Source organism: Eptatretus burgeri, chromosome 18, assembly GCF_056783735.1.
Source record: "Eptatretus burgeri isolate ZD-2024b chromosome 18, Ebu_testis_v1, whole genome shotgun sequence".
Lineage (NCBI taxonomy): Eukaryota > Metazoa > Chordata > Myxini > Myxiniformes > Myxinidae > Eptatretus > Eptatretus burgeri.
Genome location: NC_140978.1, coordinates 11,749,956 through 11,764,681, shown reverse-complemented (window position 1 = coordinate 11,764,681; position 14,726 = coordinate 11,749,956). Strand labels below are relative to the sequence as shown.

The following is a 14,726-nucleotide window of genomic DNA, read 5'->3' as shown; positions in this document are numbered from 1 at the left end:
CGCGCATGCACGTGTAGCCGCTCAACGCCATGAACGGGGCTTCCGGCACTATCTCAGCGCGGATAATGGGGGAGGGGGAATTGTTGATGCTCGAGGTGGATGCTCCGTCCTGCTGGCGTGGCCGCGGGTTGATCGCCTTGGCACCTGACAGAAGGCTCGTTCTCCTCCGAGGCAGACGGCAACAGGGCCCAGGACGATGATGCGCCGACTCGACTCTCTCCTCTTCTGAATCCGGATCGAGAGACGAGAATTATTTAATTTTTTAAAGTGATTCTTCACCATTGAGAGATAGGGCCAAAAACGATATATATATATATATATATATATATATATATATATATATATATATATATATATATATATATATATATATATATATATCTTTATTTATGTATGATCATGATATTTCAAAAATGTATTTGGCCCAATATGTTCTCGTGGATCAGACATTGCGTGATGGAGGTATGCGCTCTACCGAGTTCCCTTCGAGTTAAGGAGCTGTAATTATAATGTGGGAGATGTTTTGGCCATGTACGGTACAGTAGTGCAGTGCAATACTTTCATCAGTCGATACAGATGGAATGAACTTGATTTATTTTTTGATCCAGATCTGTTGGGATCATGTGAAGTAGGCATTTTGGTTTTTGTTGTTGCTGCTCTGAAAATGCTATGTTATTTAACAGAATGACTACACAAGGAGTAACGGGGTTTTGTGCTGCGCTAAGACATTAGACATGTACAAGCTCACAACTTCTACCGGTACTCACTCCATGATGCACTCACTTTATTGTTCTGCATCTATTATCTAGTGTGATTTTGCACATTAAATATTGTTACAAATTTCGCCCGCCCGGCGTGCGATCAGCCACGTAACTCGAATCGCGACGTGTCGCCCACCGGAACGGACAATTCAGTCGTGACCCTCTTGGAACTATCGCCAAGGAGCTAGTCACGGGTGGGGGTTTAACCTCACCACAATCCAGTCCGCATTCTACCCGCGCGAAATAGGGTGAATCGCCGAAAGTCGATATTGTAGTGTCGTGGTAGAGATGCTTAGCAGGCAGACACGAGCGGGGGAACAGTCGAGCCTGGCTGTGTTGCACAAGCGGGAGCGCGGGCGTACTTTGCCCGCGGCTCTCCTTTATTACGTACTCAGTACACTCACCAGCCGTGGCGACTACGGCATCACTACGACGCCTCAGGCGGCGCGCACTCCTTATATTCCTGGCAGACACGATGCTCACGACGACCACTCCCCCCATCATCATGCCCCGCCCCGCAGGCCCGCAGGCTATACCACACTCCTCCCTCCTAAAACTATGATTATTAAATGATCACCATCATAATAAGCATATGTAGACAAGGTACAAAAAAAAGAAAACAGCGAAGTATAAAAGCACATCACATCATATAGCGTGTGGAAGCGAGCTAGTGGAGCTGCAACGGCCAGGTTCCGAAGACGGAGGTGCACACAGCACCTACCAAACTCTGACCGCGTTACCGATATGAAGCAGCAAGGCGAGAAGCACAGCAGCACTACACAGTGGAAACGCCCCCAGGCGGCTCATGCTTACATGGCCTTCGGCGAGGCCGCGGCGACCTCCCGAGCAAACCTCCCCCGGCACCATCAAACGCCTCCGGCCCACAAGGCGGCACATCTCCCCCAGGCAGACCTGAAGCAGATAAACATTCCGAGGCCGGAAGCCCGCTGTCTGGAAGCCGTGGCGCCAGCGCCAGACTCGATTGACCTTGGATGGGGGCGCTGAACAGCCCCGCTGGCTGGATGCAACCAATGCTCCACAACAACCCACGCACCACAATCAGTTGAGATGCCAACGCCCGTCTAAACGGCCTTGAGCGAACACAGAGAGCTGCGCCCCCGGCGCCAGGCACGTCTGACCTTGCCGCAACCAGAGGTGGGGGTAACGCCGACCAGCGCACCAGTCCTGGCTCCGAGTCGATCTCCGAGACCCACACGGCAGTTAGATGGTAGCAACTCCATTCAAACCACACTTCAACCATAGGCTCGTCATAAAACAATAGGAATATCATTGGAACCATTGCAAACTCATTTTCCTGTACAGCGCGTTCTTTCGGCAAAATCCCTGCACATGACAAAGCAACTACTCGCGGCCCGGGGCAATGGAAGGCCAACCAAACCTTTTTATTCGCCACCACCGCTCCCAAAGCCACCACATCACACTGACCATACTGCAAAACCCATCGATTGATCTCTGCCAAACCCACTCTCACACAGGAACTGTTGGCATTTATTTCAACAACGTTAAACCGCATCACTCGAGCAATGAAAAACAAATATGCAATGAACAGCAACCCATAACCCACATCACGAGTCCGTCTCTTGGTTGTCGACTCGATGTTGCGACTCGCGACTTCCTTCAACGCCACGGGCTCACCGCAACCCGTTGAAGCTGCCCGAACAACACAGGCGCACCTCGCACAATGAACGCAGCCGACGCGCGAGAGCTCATCGCGAGAGCTGGCCCGGCTCCCGCTGCTTCTGCACCGCACACCACCGTTGCAGGCAGCAATGAACGGCCGCTCCCGTTGCATCGATGCGGCTCCCGCCGCCAGAACCTCGCCCTCGGGTCTCGACGAAAGCATCGAAGATAGCACCGGCACACCTGGAGGTACGAACTGGAGATCCACCCCGAGGTGCGCCAGCCAGTCCCGACCCAAAAAGGCGGGCCCCTCCCCTCGCACCACGAACCTCGGAAGCGCAACCCGCTGGCCCCGCTGGGCAATCACGACGTGCGCCCCGCCAACCGCCGGCAGCGCTTCACCGGCATACGTGTGCGATGCGAGGGCAGCACGAGTGGACTCAACTCGACACCCGATCAGTGCCCCGATCACTTCGACATTCACTGGCATCGGTCCTGTCACCGTAGGACCAACTGAAACCAGGCTCAACATGGGCAGCATCAGTGCCCCGGTCACCTCAACCTCCCCTGCCACTGATCTTGTCATCTCCGGATCAATTGGAAGCAGGTCTAACACCGGCAGCATCTCCCGCTCCGGGTCGCTGGAATCTCCGTGCCCAGGCTGCCAAACTCGACCCGGGGCGTTACCGTGCACGCCATGCACCGAACACCATGCCGGCAGTAGGTCTTGACCCGGGACGGAAGGACCGCTTCGCACACCGCCATCTATGACTGTAATGATGGGCGATGACTCTCGGCACACACACCGTAGACGTCCTCGAGTGCTCAGACCGCCGTCCGAGTGATTGCATTGCAACGCTCGCCCACAACCCGCGCCGCAGACCGTGCGCGCCTGGCACATCGCGCAGACCTCCGGATCATCTGCTGCGCACCGACCATCGAGACCCCGGACATTCCTCAGAGCCTGCGCGACGTCCAACGCCGCGCCCGTGCCGAAGTGCGTGTCCTCGTTCTTTAGCCGAGGCCTTGCAGAAATCATTCCCCCGATTTGTCGTGCCTCAATAAAACGAACACTGAGCGCGGCCGTTGCCCACTCGACGTGGCCGAAGTCGACTCCGACGAAGGCGGGCACGCGTCCGCGTGCCGTGCCCCGACTTCCTGTCATGCCTGAGCCGGCCGCGCCGGCGAGCCTCCTGGCTCCGGAGCCTGTGCGCGCGGCGAGCGAACCTGCGACACGCTCTTCGCGATGCGTACTCCTCCGGAACCTCGAACCGCGCGAGGTGCGCTGAGTTCCTCGCTGCCACTCCGAACCCAGCCACCACCCTGCACACGCCGATCCGAAGATCCTCGTCAGCCAACTGTAGTGTCGTGGTCGAGATGCTTAGCAGGCAGACACGAGCGGGGGAACAGTCGAGCCGGGCTGTGTTGCACAAGCGGAAGCGTGGGCGTACTTTGCCCGCGGCTCTCCTTTATTACGTACTCAGTACACTCACCAGCCGTGGCGACTACGGCATCACTACGACGCCTCAGGCGGCGCGCACTCCTTATATTCCTGGCAGACACGATGCTCACGACGACCACTCCCCCCATCATCATGCCCCGCCCCGCAGGCCCGCAGGCTATACCACAGATATACCTAAGTACCCGCGCGGGTAGCGTACCGAGGGGTTGTACCATGCCGCAGGTCAACTTCAGACACGAACCGCTTAAGCGGCTCGTTCCGTGCTGCAGGGATAACCGAGCGGATTTATCGTCGACCTCGACGGTTCAGATTATTTATTGGGTGTCCACACCCACTACCAATCCCTTACGTGATGCAAGATGGAACTTTCAACCGAAGGAAAGGACGCAACGAAACGGGAAACAGTTCGACAGGCACTTTTATTCCACACACAGACAAGCACGTATTTTACAATCACAGTTATACAAGAATGCACATATAACGTCAAAGCAAGAACACAATGCAGAGTTACAACCGAATAAAAAAGGCAATTATATTCAGCACACTTATACAGGTTTACTTACAAGACTGGCGCCACACATACATTTACACAAAAAGCAAAGAAAACGAAAGCCACCCTCATGGGCAAGGAGGCAGACAGGTCTGTGGACCAAATGAACGTGGGACCTGGGTGATCGGCTAGGTCCATGAGACCGAAGGGGTCTTACCCGCGCCCTCTTGGCGCGATGGCGGGCTAGCCGCAATGTCCGCGTAACGCGCTTTAATCCGTGCTCCTGGTATGGTCGGTGAGCTCCTCCAGGCGTGCGTGGCGCAGGCACCACGGTTGGGTTGGGGAACGGACAGGGTTACCGGCGCTATCTCAGTGCGGATGGGGGGGGGAATTGTTGATGCTCGGGGTCGGGAGAGGGGAATGGCGGACGCTCCGTCCCGCTAGCGGGGTCCCGGGACCGCTCTGACTCCGGCGAACTCTCGCCCCTGAGCCCTCTTCTGCGTCCCTGCTCCACTCCGCGACTCGTCCCTCGACCTCCACTCTGAGCTCTGTCCCCTTCGCCGTCCGATCCCCGCAACAACAACCTCAGACTCCACAACTTCCGACCAGCGCCACTTTCTGCACCACTTTCTCCACACGTTTCTTCACACACGAGCTGCGTTCTTCTCGCGTCTTTATAGACCGTGGGAGGAGCCTGTATGCAGATTCACGGATCAAAACGCGCTTGGAGGCGAGGCCACACTGCCCGACACTCACCCATTGGATGGAGAAAAAGGGGCGTGAGCCTCCCCTGATCCGTTTTCCTCTCCTAAAAGGAATGCATTCACCACGGGTTCGGAGGCGGGGCCATGCCACACGATGCTCAGTCATTGGATGGAAGAAAAGGAGCGTGAAGCCTTCCTGATCCGTTTTTCCTCTCCTAAAAGGAATGCATTTGTGGCTTGCTGCGTTCGGCAAGAATCACCGAACGGGCCCTGGACAGCACGACGTTCGGTGTTGACTGGTGGTGTGGTTGATGGTTGTGGAAGGAGAAAGGCGAAGGTGGTGGGGGGTTTGCTGTGGTGGTTTGGTGGTTGGTGGGTGTCGTTTGGGAATGGCGGTGAAGCGATGTTTGCGGGATGGAGTTGTGGAGGTAAAGAGGCGAAGGTGGTGGTGTTTGAGTTGTTGGCGGCTTAATGGTCCAAAATAACGATAGAGAAAGAAAAATGGCTAACTCAAAGCGTCGCATCCTGGATGAATCACACATATTACCCCTAAACAACAGTCGTGGACTAACTACACATGAACTTAGCGTCATAACTGATCTAAGGACCCTTTATAGTGTATTGCGAATTTCCACAGCCGTAACACTATCATCTGCTATTCTGAAATAGCAACCCAGGTATCTAAAGATGCTGGACTGTCTGACGATACACCCCACTTGCTTTACGCACAGTTAGCCCGATTTGGTCTGGTATCATTGGCTACCGAGGAATGCATCATAGTAAAACTGCTTGTGCTGAAGTATATTTGTTTGTTTGTTTAGTTTACTTATTGCTGTTTTTTATTTATTTATTTGTTTCTTAAATACACACCAACAAATCTAACTCATTACTCCTTACTTGTTTTCACCCCCATTGAACCTTGCCCTTAAAGTCCCTGCCTCAGTTTTAGGGTTTCTTTATCTGGTGGCTCGCTACAAGTACTTCCATGGATATGTTGAGACAGCTGAGAAAAGGTATGCACTTAACTGTCATACAACATCTGTTTTCCTGTTGTTTTACGATGATTCTTCTCGCTCTAAAAAAAGATGACAGCATAGTTACTCAAGTGTATGTTGATTTTCTAATCCACAAAGCAGCTTACCACAATCAATGTGGTGCTGAATATTTGCCATTGCTGTTTCAGCTGTTCAGGATTTCAGAGTATTTATACTTCCCACAATTTCCCACAATTGCCATTAATCCGTTAGTTTTGTTTTTAGCTATTTTAATAATGTGTAACTTGAAGGCACTGTTTACCATAATCCTTTGGGAATGCAGTTTTAATTTTTGTTTGACATTTCCTACTCAGTAAACACCATATATATCCTCCAGCACGAAAGAATGTTCAAAATGTTTCACTCCAACAGTTTAATTTGCATTTGTTATTTTTGCACTGTCAAGTTTAAAGGGATCGCTAACTTCATCCTCTGGAAACCAATTGTAATTTAGGTTTCCCACATTTCATACCAAATCTTTCTTGACATGGGAAATAACTTCGAGAATGCTTTTTGACATGACAATATGCCCTTAGTTTTTTTGTTGTTGTTGTTGGTGTTTTTAAGCCTACTTCTTGAAAGAATGTCCATCCAGCACAAATTACAGGATACAATGTAATGGCAGTAATTTTTTCAGCAATATTTCCAAAATGTCACTTTTTTGCCTCGAAAGCCTTCATCTCAAGAAAGCCAATGCAAAAAAATTTCAAAGGTGACCATTCGCTCTCAATGACAAAAATCTACTCTATCACCCCTCGACACCCCACAGGCTGCCTCCTCTCTACTTTGCGGCTGCCATGTTACGTTTGCTGTGTGTGCTCTCAACCGCTGGTGTGGTTGATCGCTTTCTCTCTCGTGCCATTGGATATTCACTGGTGCAGTCGGTGCTGAAAGTTTTTGGCCTGTGAAAGTCCCCTTATTAGTATTGCACCAACTGCAGGTTTTTGGAACGTTTCAGTTTGTGTGTGGAATTGTTTTTAATATGAATCAAAGCATTTGTTTATGTTATTATTTGCAAGGAATAACAACAAGGAACTTTGGTGCCAGAGAATGTCATTCAGCCCATCATACCTGTGCCACACCAACACCAGATAATCAGATATTATCATCCGTCCACACATAAACTACCAACAAGTCCTGCCAATATTTATGTACCCCTCGATCCCCAATGCATGTGGGTACCTATTCAATTCCAATTTAAACCTATCTACTCTTTCTGCAGGCACACACTTGCCTTTGAGCTTTCAAGCCTGGGTTTGATTCCTGACGCAGCTGTAAACTGTCAGCCCGGTGTTTCACAGGCAAGGTGATTCATCAATGTGTGTGCCGTCCCTCGGATGGATGTTAAACGGGCGTCCCGTCTGCCAGCATTTGTCAGTGGACATTCAAGATCCTTTGGTGTCATTCGCAAAGAATAGGTGAGCTATCACTGGCACCATGGCCAAATTCCAAATTATTGCCCGAACGAGTCGAATGTCAGGCCTGGCCAGCCGGTTCCGTAAAGACTCGGCCAAAGCTTCCCCAGATCAACAACACAGGAAAAGGTGAGTTAATCATGGCTGTTAAAGAAGAAGAAACACTCTTTCTGCAGGCACTGTCTTTCTAGGGAGAACATTCCAATAATTAACTACTGTCCCACTGAAATACCTCTGCCTTATTACTGGACTAACTCTCCTATTCTTTACTTTCAGGCTGCAGCCCCTGATCCTGTCACTCTATTCTGCTGAGAAACTCTTCTGCCATTATTTTGTCTGTACACTTCATTTTCTTAAACCTCTCTATCATATTCCCTCATAATCACCTCCTCTCTAATGTATGAACTCTTCTCTCCTTCGGCTGCTTGTTGTGGAGCAAAGTCAGCCCATACGTAGGTTCTTCAGCTCAACCATTTTTAATGGTGTCTCCTGCTGCCCTTACTTCACGGCTCTCGAATGTCACTCTCCGTTCTGCCTCGTCGGTTCCGGTTCATCATGCATTCATTAATATTCATGCAATTCTCAATACCACACTGCTCCTCAAAGCTTAATCCGGCTAGCCCCAGAATCCATCGAGTTGCTGAGCCCTCTCTATGACTGCTATGTCCTTCCTCAGATGTGGTGACCAAAACTCCACACGACATTCTAGATGAGGCCTCACTAAGTTCCTGTACAGTATTAACACAACCATAGATAACACAATTGTACTGATTTATAATTTATCCCCCTACTAATGCAACCTAAGACCTCATTAGCTTTACCTCTCGAGCTGCCTGACACTGTGTTGTGTGCTGACTCTCTGCTATTGACCTCCAAGCTTTGTGTCATCTGTAAATTTGGAAAGCCCACTCTTCACCCCATTATCCAAATTATTAATGTAAATAATGAATAATAATGGTCCTCGTGCTGATCTTTGAGGTACCCCACGGCTTGCTTCTTCCCAGCAAGCCATCCTCCCACTCACAGCCACTCTTGGCTTCCTTTCACTATCGAAGCCAATTTTCTATCCAGTTAGCTATCTGACCAGCCACTCCACAAGCCCCCCCTTAACTAACAATCTCCTATGTGGTAGCTTATCAATTGCCTTCTGGAGGTGTACACACCACGTCCATTACTTTTTATTCTAATTCTTATTATTATAATCATTGCTCCATTAGTACTATTATCCTTATGTTGTCAATTGTCATGATTATTATCGGCAAAGGAACCTGGTGAAATGGCAATTGGTAAAGAGTGAATGCAATTATTTTTTGATACACACCAGGTTTTTGATGTTGACGTACAGTTTTACTGACCCTGTTGTGCCTCATAGTCAGAGTGGATGTTTGGGTTTATTACCCCGTGTGTAAAGCGCAAAGCAGGGTTAAGCAATTGGTTCACTCTGTCTGTCTGTCTGTCTGTCTGTCTATAGATGTTAGTCTGTGATCGAGGAACTTCTTAATTCCAATTTAATTTCATATTTTAAACACTGTAGAACATGGATCGGAACACAAACCTGCAGTTTTGCATTATTTGGCTCTGAATTTGGCAAATTGCAGAGAATATCATCCCGAGAGCACATGCGCACAGAGTAAGTTAATTGTTTTAGCCTGTCTGGCAGTCGAAAAAGATTGAAAATCATTCCAAACAGGAAACTTACTGCTTTTAGGACACAAACAGGCACGAAGAACTAATTAAACGTATTCAATAAGGTTGTGTATAATTTGGTGCATTGGCGTTGGTAAACTTCCAAAAAAATTTTTGTACAACCTTTGAAACATTTATTTTGTTTCAATTGAATAAAACAAGCTCAAATGAGATAAGATCCTCATCCTCTTAATGATGACGTCATAAAAACGAATATGACATTGTGATGTATCAGGTTTGCAATAAATTATCTGTGCTAATGCCCGGCTTGATTCCCGCAAACAAAATTCAAACAGCTTGCCTAGTTTCGGAGAAAATGGTATAGGCGATTTCCATTAGCGGCGATATTATGACGTCAACTTTTTTTCTTGGAAGAATTTCCAAAATCGGAGATGGTTCCTGCCTGCGCGTGGGCTTTCTGCATACACATGGCAAGTTTCACGAAGATCCGACGAAAACTCTGGGTTGTGAAACAAAAAAATCAAAAAATAGGAATGACGTCATAAAAATTTATATGATGTCATAGTGATGTATCATATGTGCGGTAATTCATCTCTGCCAATGCCCTGTTCGATTCCCGCAAACAGAATTCAAAAAGCTTGCCTAGTTTGAGATAATTTCATTTCATTAGCGGCGATATTTTGACGTCATAACTTTTTTTCAAGGAGGAATTTTCAAAATCGGAGATGGTTACTGTCTGCACGAGGATCTAAAAACTTGAACACTGAAGAACACATATTGCCCTGTTGACACTTCCAAAAACCCAGTTGAGCAATACTTGGACAAAATATTATGCCATTTTATTCCATGTTGACCAATCAAATTGGCCACTTGTGCTCACAGCGTTGGGGAGTATCGACATTCAAACAAAATTGCAGTTCATGGAAATATCGATTGCGCTCGGAAATGCAAAGCAAGAGTTGAAAAGACACGTCCCATGTACTTTTTCTGAAGGATAAGGTGTTCTATGAACTCTCTTGTTAATGTTGTGATGAGATCAATGTTGATGTGTACTTGGTCTCTTTAAGATGAAATACAGTCGTTGATTTTATTTTTTTAGACACGTCCCAAATACGTGTCTATTTTAGACACGAAAAGACACGTCCCATATACAGATGTTTTTTTTTTCACCTTTAAAACGTGTGTAATGCTATTATTTTGCAAATAAAATGATCAATTATGTTTTTGTTTTTGAGGATGTTATCACGAGTCGGACATGTACATCATTCCTCTTTAAAGCAGTACAAAGACGATGAAGTGAAAGCAAATTGAGATATTGCTGACAGTAAAGACATCACACCCAGAGCATAAAGAGTGTTTTTTTTGAAGACAAAGTCAAGGCTCATGAAAGAGCTGAAACGCAGAATTGACGAGCATATATAATAAGAGAACAAAGGGAACAGTCGAGATGGGAGAACCATCAACAGCAGGGTTGAGGGAACAAAATAATTGTGGGAAGGAATGAGGGGCTGGGGAGGACCCACAAGGTGGACCATATTGATGCAGAAGCAAACTCTCAGGGAAAGAAAAACTGGATATTTGGAAAGAGGTGGGCTTGGCAGGGGTGGGGAGGTTTAACGGAGGTAGAATATTGTGATGGTTGTCGTCCGTGGATAACTCCAGACGGCACAACGAGTCTTTAAAGACATTTGCCTTCCATACCATTAATCTCAAGCTGCCTCCCTGGTCCAAAACCATGTTACCATAACCAGTGAGGTTACCGTTACAAACGGGTATCGTGCCAGCAGTTGCATGATATAACTTATCTGATTGGCTGAGCAGGACCACGTCACATACTGCATTCTTATCTACAGCCCAATTATGAGGCTGTTATATACCACTGTTGGGACGAGCAAGAAAAAGTTGGGACACTAATGTGTTTTACACACGTAATCAAATCTAGCACAAATTTACAAAATGATGCACAAGCACATATTTACAAGGCAATGCACATCCCCCTTATCCCTTATGTATGCAGTCCCACCCTCGGATTCATGAGCAATCACTTATCACTTTACAATATGGCTGGCCTCATCCATCCGAGAAAGAGAGATGGGGTGTGTGGCCAAATCCCTCCACACCTCGCAGCAGCTCAGCGGACCTGATAACCTTCCTCATGTGAACACTTCCGGAGCTCCCCACAAGTGACTTCCAGTTGTGGATTTCATGAGATTTTGTAAGCTCCCTTGCCAGACAAAGATAAGTGTTTATAAAGGTTGCAATTTTGTTCATAGATTAGCGGGTATTTGTATTACTTTTATTGGAAGAGGCAGGGTGGGGCCCACTGAGTTTGGTGCTCCAAATCAAGCTGTTAATTCAGTTGAGGCTTTGCTGTTATGGTTGGGGAAAAGGCTAATAGAGAACGAAGGAGAAGGGAAGAGAGTACATAAGGTGTGATAGATGCTTAATATGGGCCACATCGGAGATAGAGGAAGCAGAGAGTTGCAGGAAGTGTGAGCCCACTTGAGGATAGTTATTACTCTGATGAAATATATATGAAATATGTAGATTCTTTCTTCTGCAGGAAGGATTGTAGACATATTGTATTGTGCAGTTTTTGAAGGAGCAGGAGTGAGGGACATTGAAGGAAGGTTAAATATCACCACCATCTCTTGATTTCATTACATCCCTGACGTCCCCTATCATTACATCCCCATCCAAAACCATGATCTTTTCTACCCCTGTTAATCCACCCTAAACCCACCTTCAAATTCCCTGCTTTCCATCCTGAAAGTCCCTGTCGTGTAAGAACCTAAAAGTCCTTGTAGTGTCCATCTTGTTTTCCCTGTGTACCCTTCCACAGATCTCATGTCTCTGTTCCACACTTTTTTCCTTCCCTCTCCCACCCCTCTTGTCTCCTGCTCCCCTCATTGTACGTTCTGTGTGTTAACTCTCATACGAGCCTCGACATTGTATGTAGAAATAAACAAGGACAAATGTGTCCAAGAGCCGCGTCATTCCACCAGTCAACAAGAAGAACAACGCGGCGCTCTCTTAGAGCGATTAGGCATTTAGTCCTCTTGATATGACCTATTTGTTGCTGACTCCACCATCTGCCATGATATCCCTCAGAGAGGCAGGCTGTGACCTCTTCCCTCTCTTCAGACCTTGAAAAAAAAAAAAAATCATAAACTGGTCAAACACTCACAATATGTCTTTCAATCATGACAAATCTCAGATGATCATTTCCTCTCTGAAGGAACCGTCTGGCAAACCCTTCTATCTACTTTAACAATCCTCTTTAGGAAGTTCAGTCATTCAAACTCCTGGGTGTTATGATCAGCCATGATCTTTCTTGGGCAAATCACATTTCAATGGAAGCCTCCAATGACAGCTGCCGACATGACATATATATATATATATATATATATATATATATATATATATATATATATATATATATATATATATATATATATATCCACGCGAGACGCGGCTAATAAAAAATATATATATATATATATATATATATATATATATATATATATATATATATATATATATTACATTGTATTGGGTCCTGGCAGTAAGAAGCCTCAGTACAAAGTTGTGATACAACTCGGAGCAAATGATGTTGGGAAAGTTTATTCAGGGATTTTGAAAAATAGGAATCGGATATTTGGTAACTGGCTGAAAGCAAAGGGTTGTGAGGTCATGTTTTCTGGTATTCTCTCAAGATTAGGAAATGGAATAGAAATGATGAGCAGAGTGACAGATGTCAACCATAGGCTGTCAACCAACCATAGAATGGTGTTGGGAGGAAGGTTTTACATTGAAGAAGCAGTGGGAATCATTTTGCGGACAAAGGGAGTGTTTCCGGAATGATGGCCTTGTGTTAAATAGAAAGGGAGCAGCAAGGTTTGCAGTCGGAATTGAAGGAATTCAGGCTTTTTTTAGGTCATTGGAGGGTGTGGAAGCTATTAAGGAAGGAACTGATGATGTAATTGTGATTGCTAATGCCAGGCAATAAAAAGGAATTTCAGGAAGGGAAAAGTTAAACATTCTATACCAATGCCAGGAGTTTAAATGATAAGATGGGAGACCTTTCGGCCAATGTCGATGGCGAGGAGTACGATGTAGTTGCAGTAAATGAGACATTGGTTAAGGAGAAGAGTAACTGGAGAACAGGATTAGAAAGCTACAAGGTGTATCGATGTGATAGGGAGGCGAGAATAGGAGGAGGAATAGCAATCTGGGTAAAGGACAGCATTACATTCAAGAGAAAGGGGTGGCATTAAGGAGGGAATTAATGTGGAGGATTCAGTATGGATAGAGATTGTTATTGATTGGAAAAACAGAGATACTGGTAGGATGCTTTTGTAGAACTCCTTGTGTGAGGAAGGAGACGGAGTAGAACATTAATAATTCAGAAGGGCATGTGGTCAGGGAAGAGTATTGATTATGGGGGATTTTAACTTTCCAAGGATATATTGGGTCCAGGAACAAGGAAAGGGCAGAGCGGATGAGGATTTCCACGATCTAGTCCACGATTGCTTTTTTTAACCCAGTTTGTGGATAAGCCCACGAGGGGGAGTGCAGTATTCGACCTTCTTTAACATATCAATCCATGTGTTGTTGGGGAGCATTTAGGATCAAGTTTAGGTGGTGGAGCATTTGGGATAATTCGCTTTCTTCATTTCTGCCTTGGAGAGGTTTCACCAGGACCACGTGGTGTGAAAGTTGGAGGGCCGATTGAGATCATGATCAGGAGGGCTGATCGTGACCAACTTCCCTCCTAATTGCAGTGCATTATTGTGCAACATTTTCACAATCACCAAGTTTGCGGTTCATGTGTGAAACATGTCCGGCACAACTACGGACTGAGCCTGGGGGGGGGGGGGTATCGCTGCTCCACTGGTGTTAAGTGCCTCTGATGGTGGTCAAGGTTGGCTGGGCATCTTCTCTATCTTAATCATACAGGCACTGTGTAGCTGTTGCTGAGGTATTGTTGATGCAAAATTTAAATTCAGGCAACTGCTGCTGAACAATTGTCCGTATGTTATAGCCGGCAACAACTTTTTAGATGATGTAATATGTCACATGGAAAAGTGCAACTTTTTCAACAACTGTTTGTGAACATTGGTGTGAATAACTTTGCACGATTAAAGACTCGTGTGTGTGTGTGTGTGTGTGTGTGTGTGTGTGTGTGTGTGTGTGTGTGTGTGTGTGTGTGTGTGTGTGTGTGTGTGTGTGTGTGTACATACATATATACGTATACGTATACATATATATATATATATATATACATATATACATATATACATATATACATATATACATATATACATATATACATATATACATATATACATATATATATATATATATATATATATATATATATATGTATATATATATATATATATATATATATATATATATATATATATATATATATATATATACATATATATATATATATATATATATATATATATATATATATATATATATATATATATATATATATATATATATATATATATATATATATGTCATGTCGGCAGCTGTCCTTGGAGGCTTCCATTGAAAT

At 45.9% G+C, this 14,726-nt stretch overlaps 1 protein-coding gene across 2 annotated transcripts in view; it reads left to right on the top strand.

Moving 5' to 3' along the window:
- LOC147008618 (leukotriene C4 synthase-like) overlaps nucleotides 1-10,375 on the top strand; it is a 43,203-nt gene extending 32,828 nt beyond the window's left edge. Inside the window, exons 4-6 of one of the 2 annotated variants that reach the window (XM_085864493.1) lie at nucleotides 5,990-6,071; nucleotides 6,862-7,032; nucleotides 7,784-10,375. In XM_085864493.1, the coding sequence (XP_085720619.1) occupies nucleotides 5,990-6,071; nucleotides 6,862-7,000 (221 nt within the window). In that variant the 3' untranslated portion in view covers nucleotides 7,001-7,032; nucleotides 7,784-10,375. Of the gene's footprint in view, nucleotides 1-5,989; nucleotides 6,072-6,861 lie in introns of both variants that reach the window. The other variant, XM_085864492.1, reaches the window with a different exon arrangement.
- The last annotated feature ends 4,351 nt before the right edge of the window (nucleotides 10,376-14,726 follow it).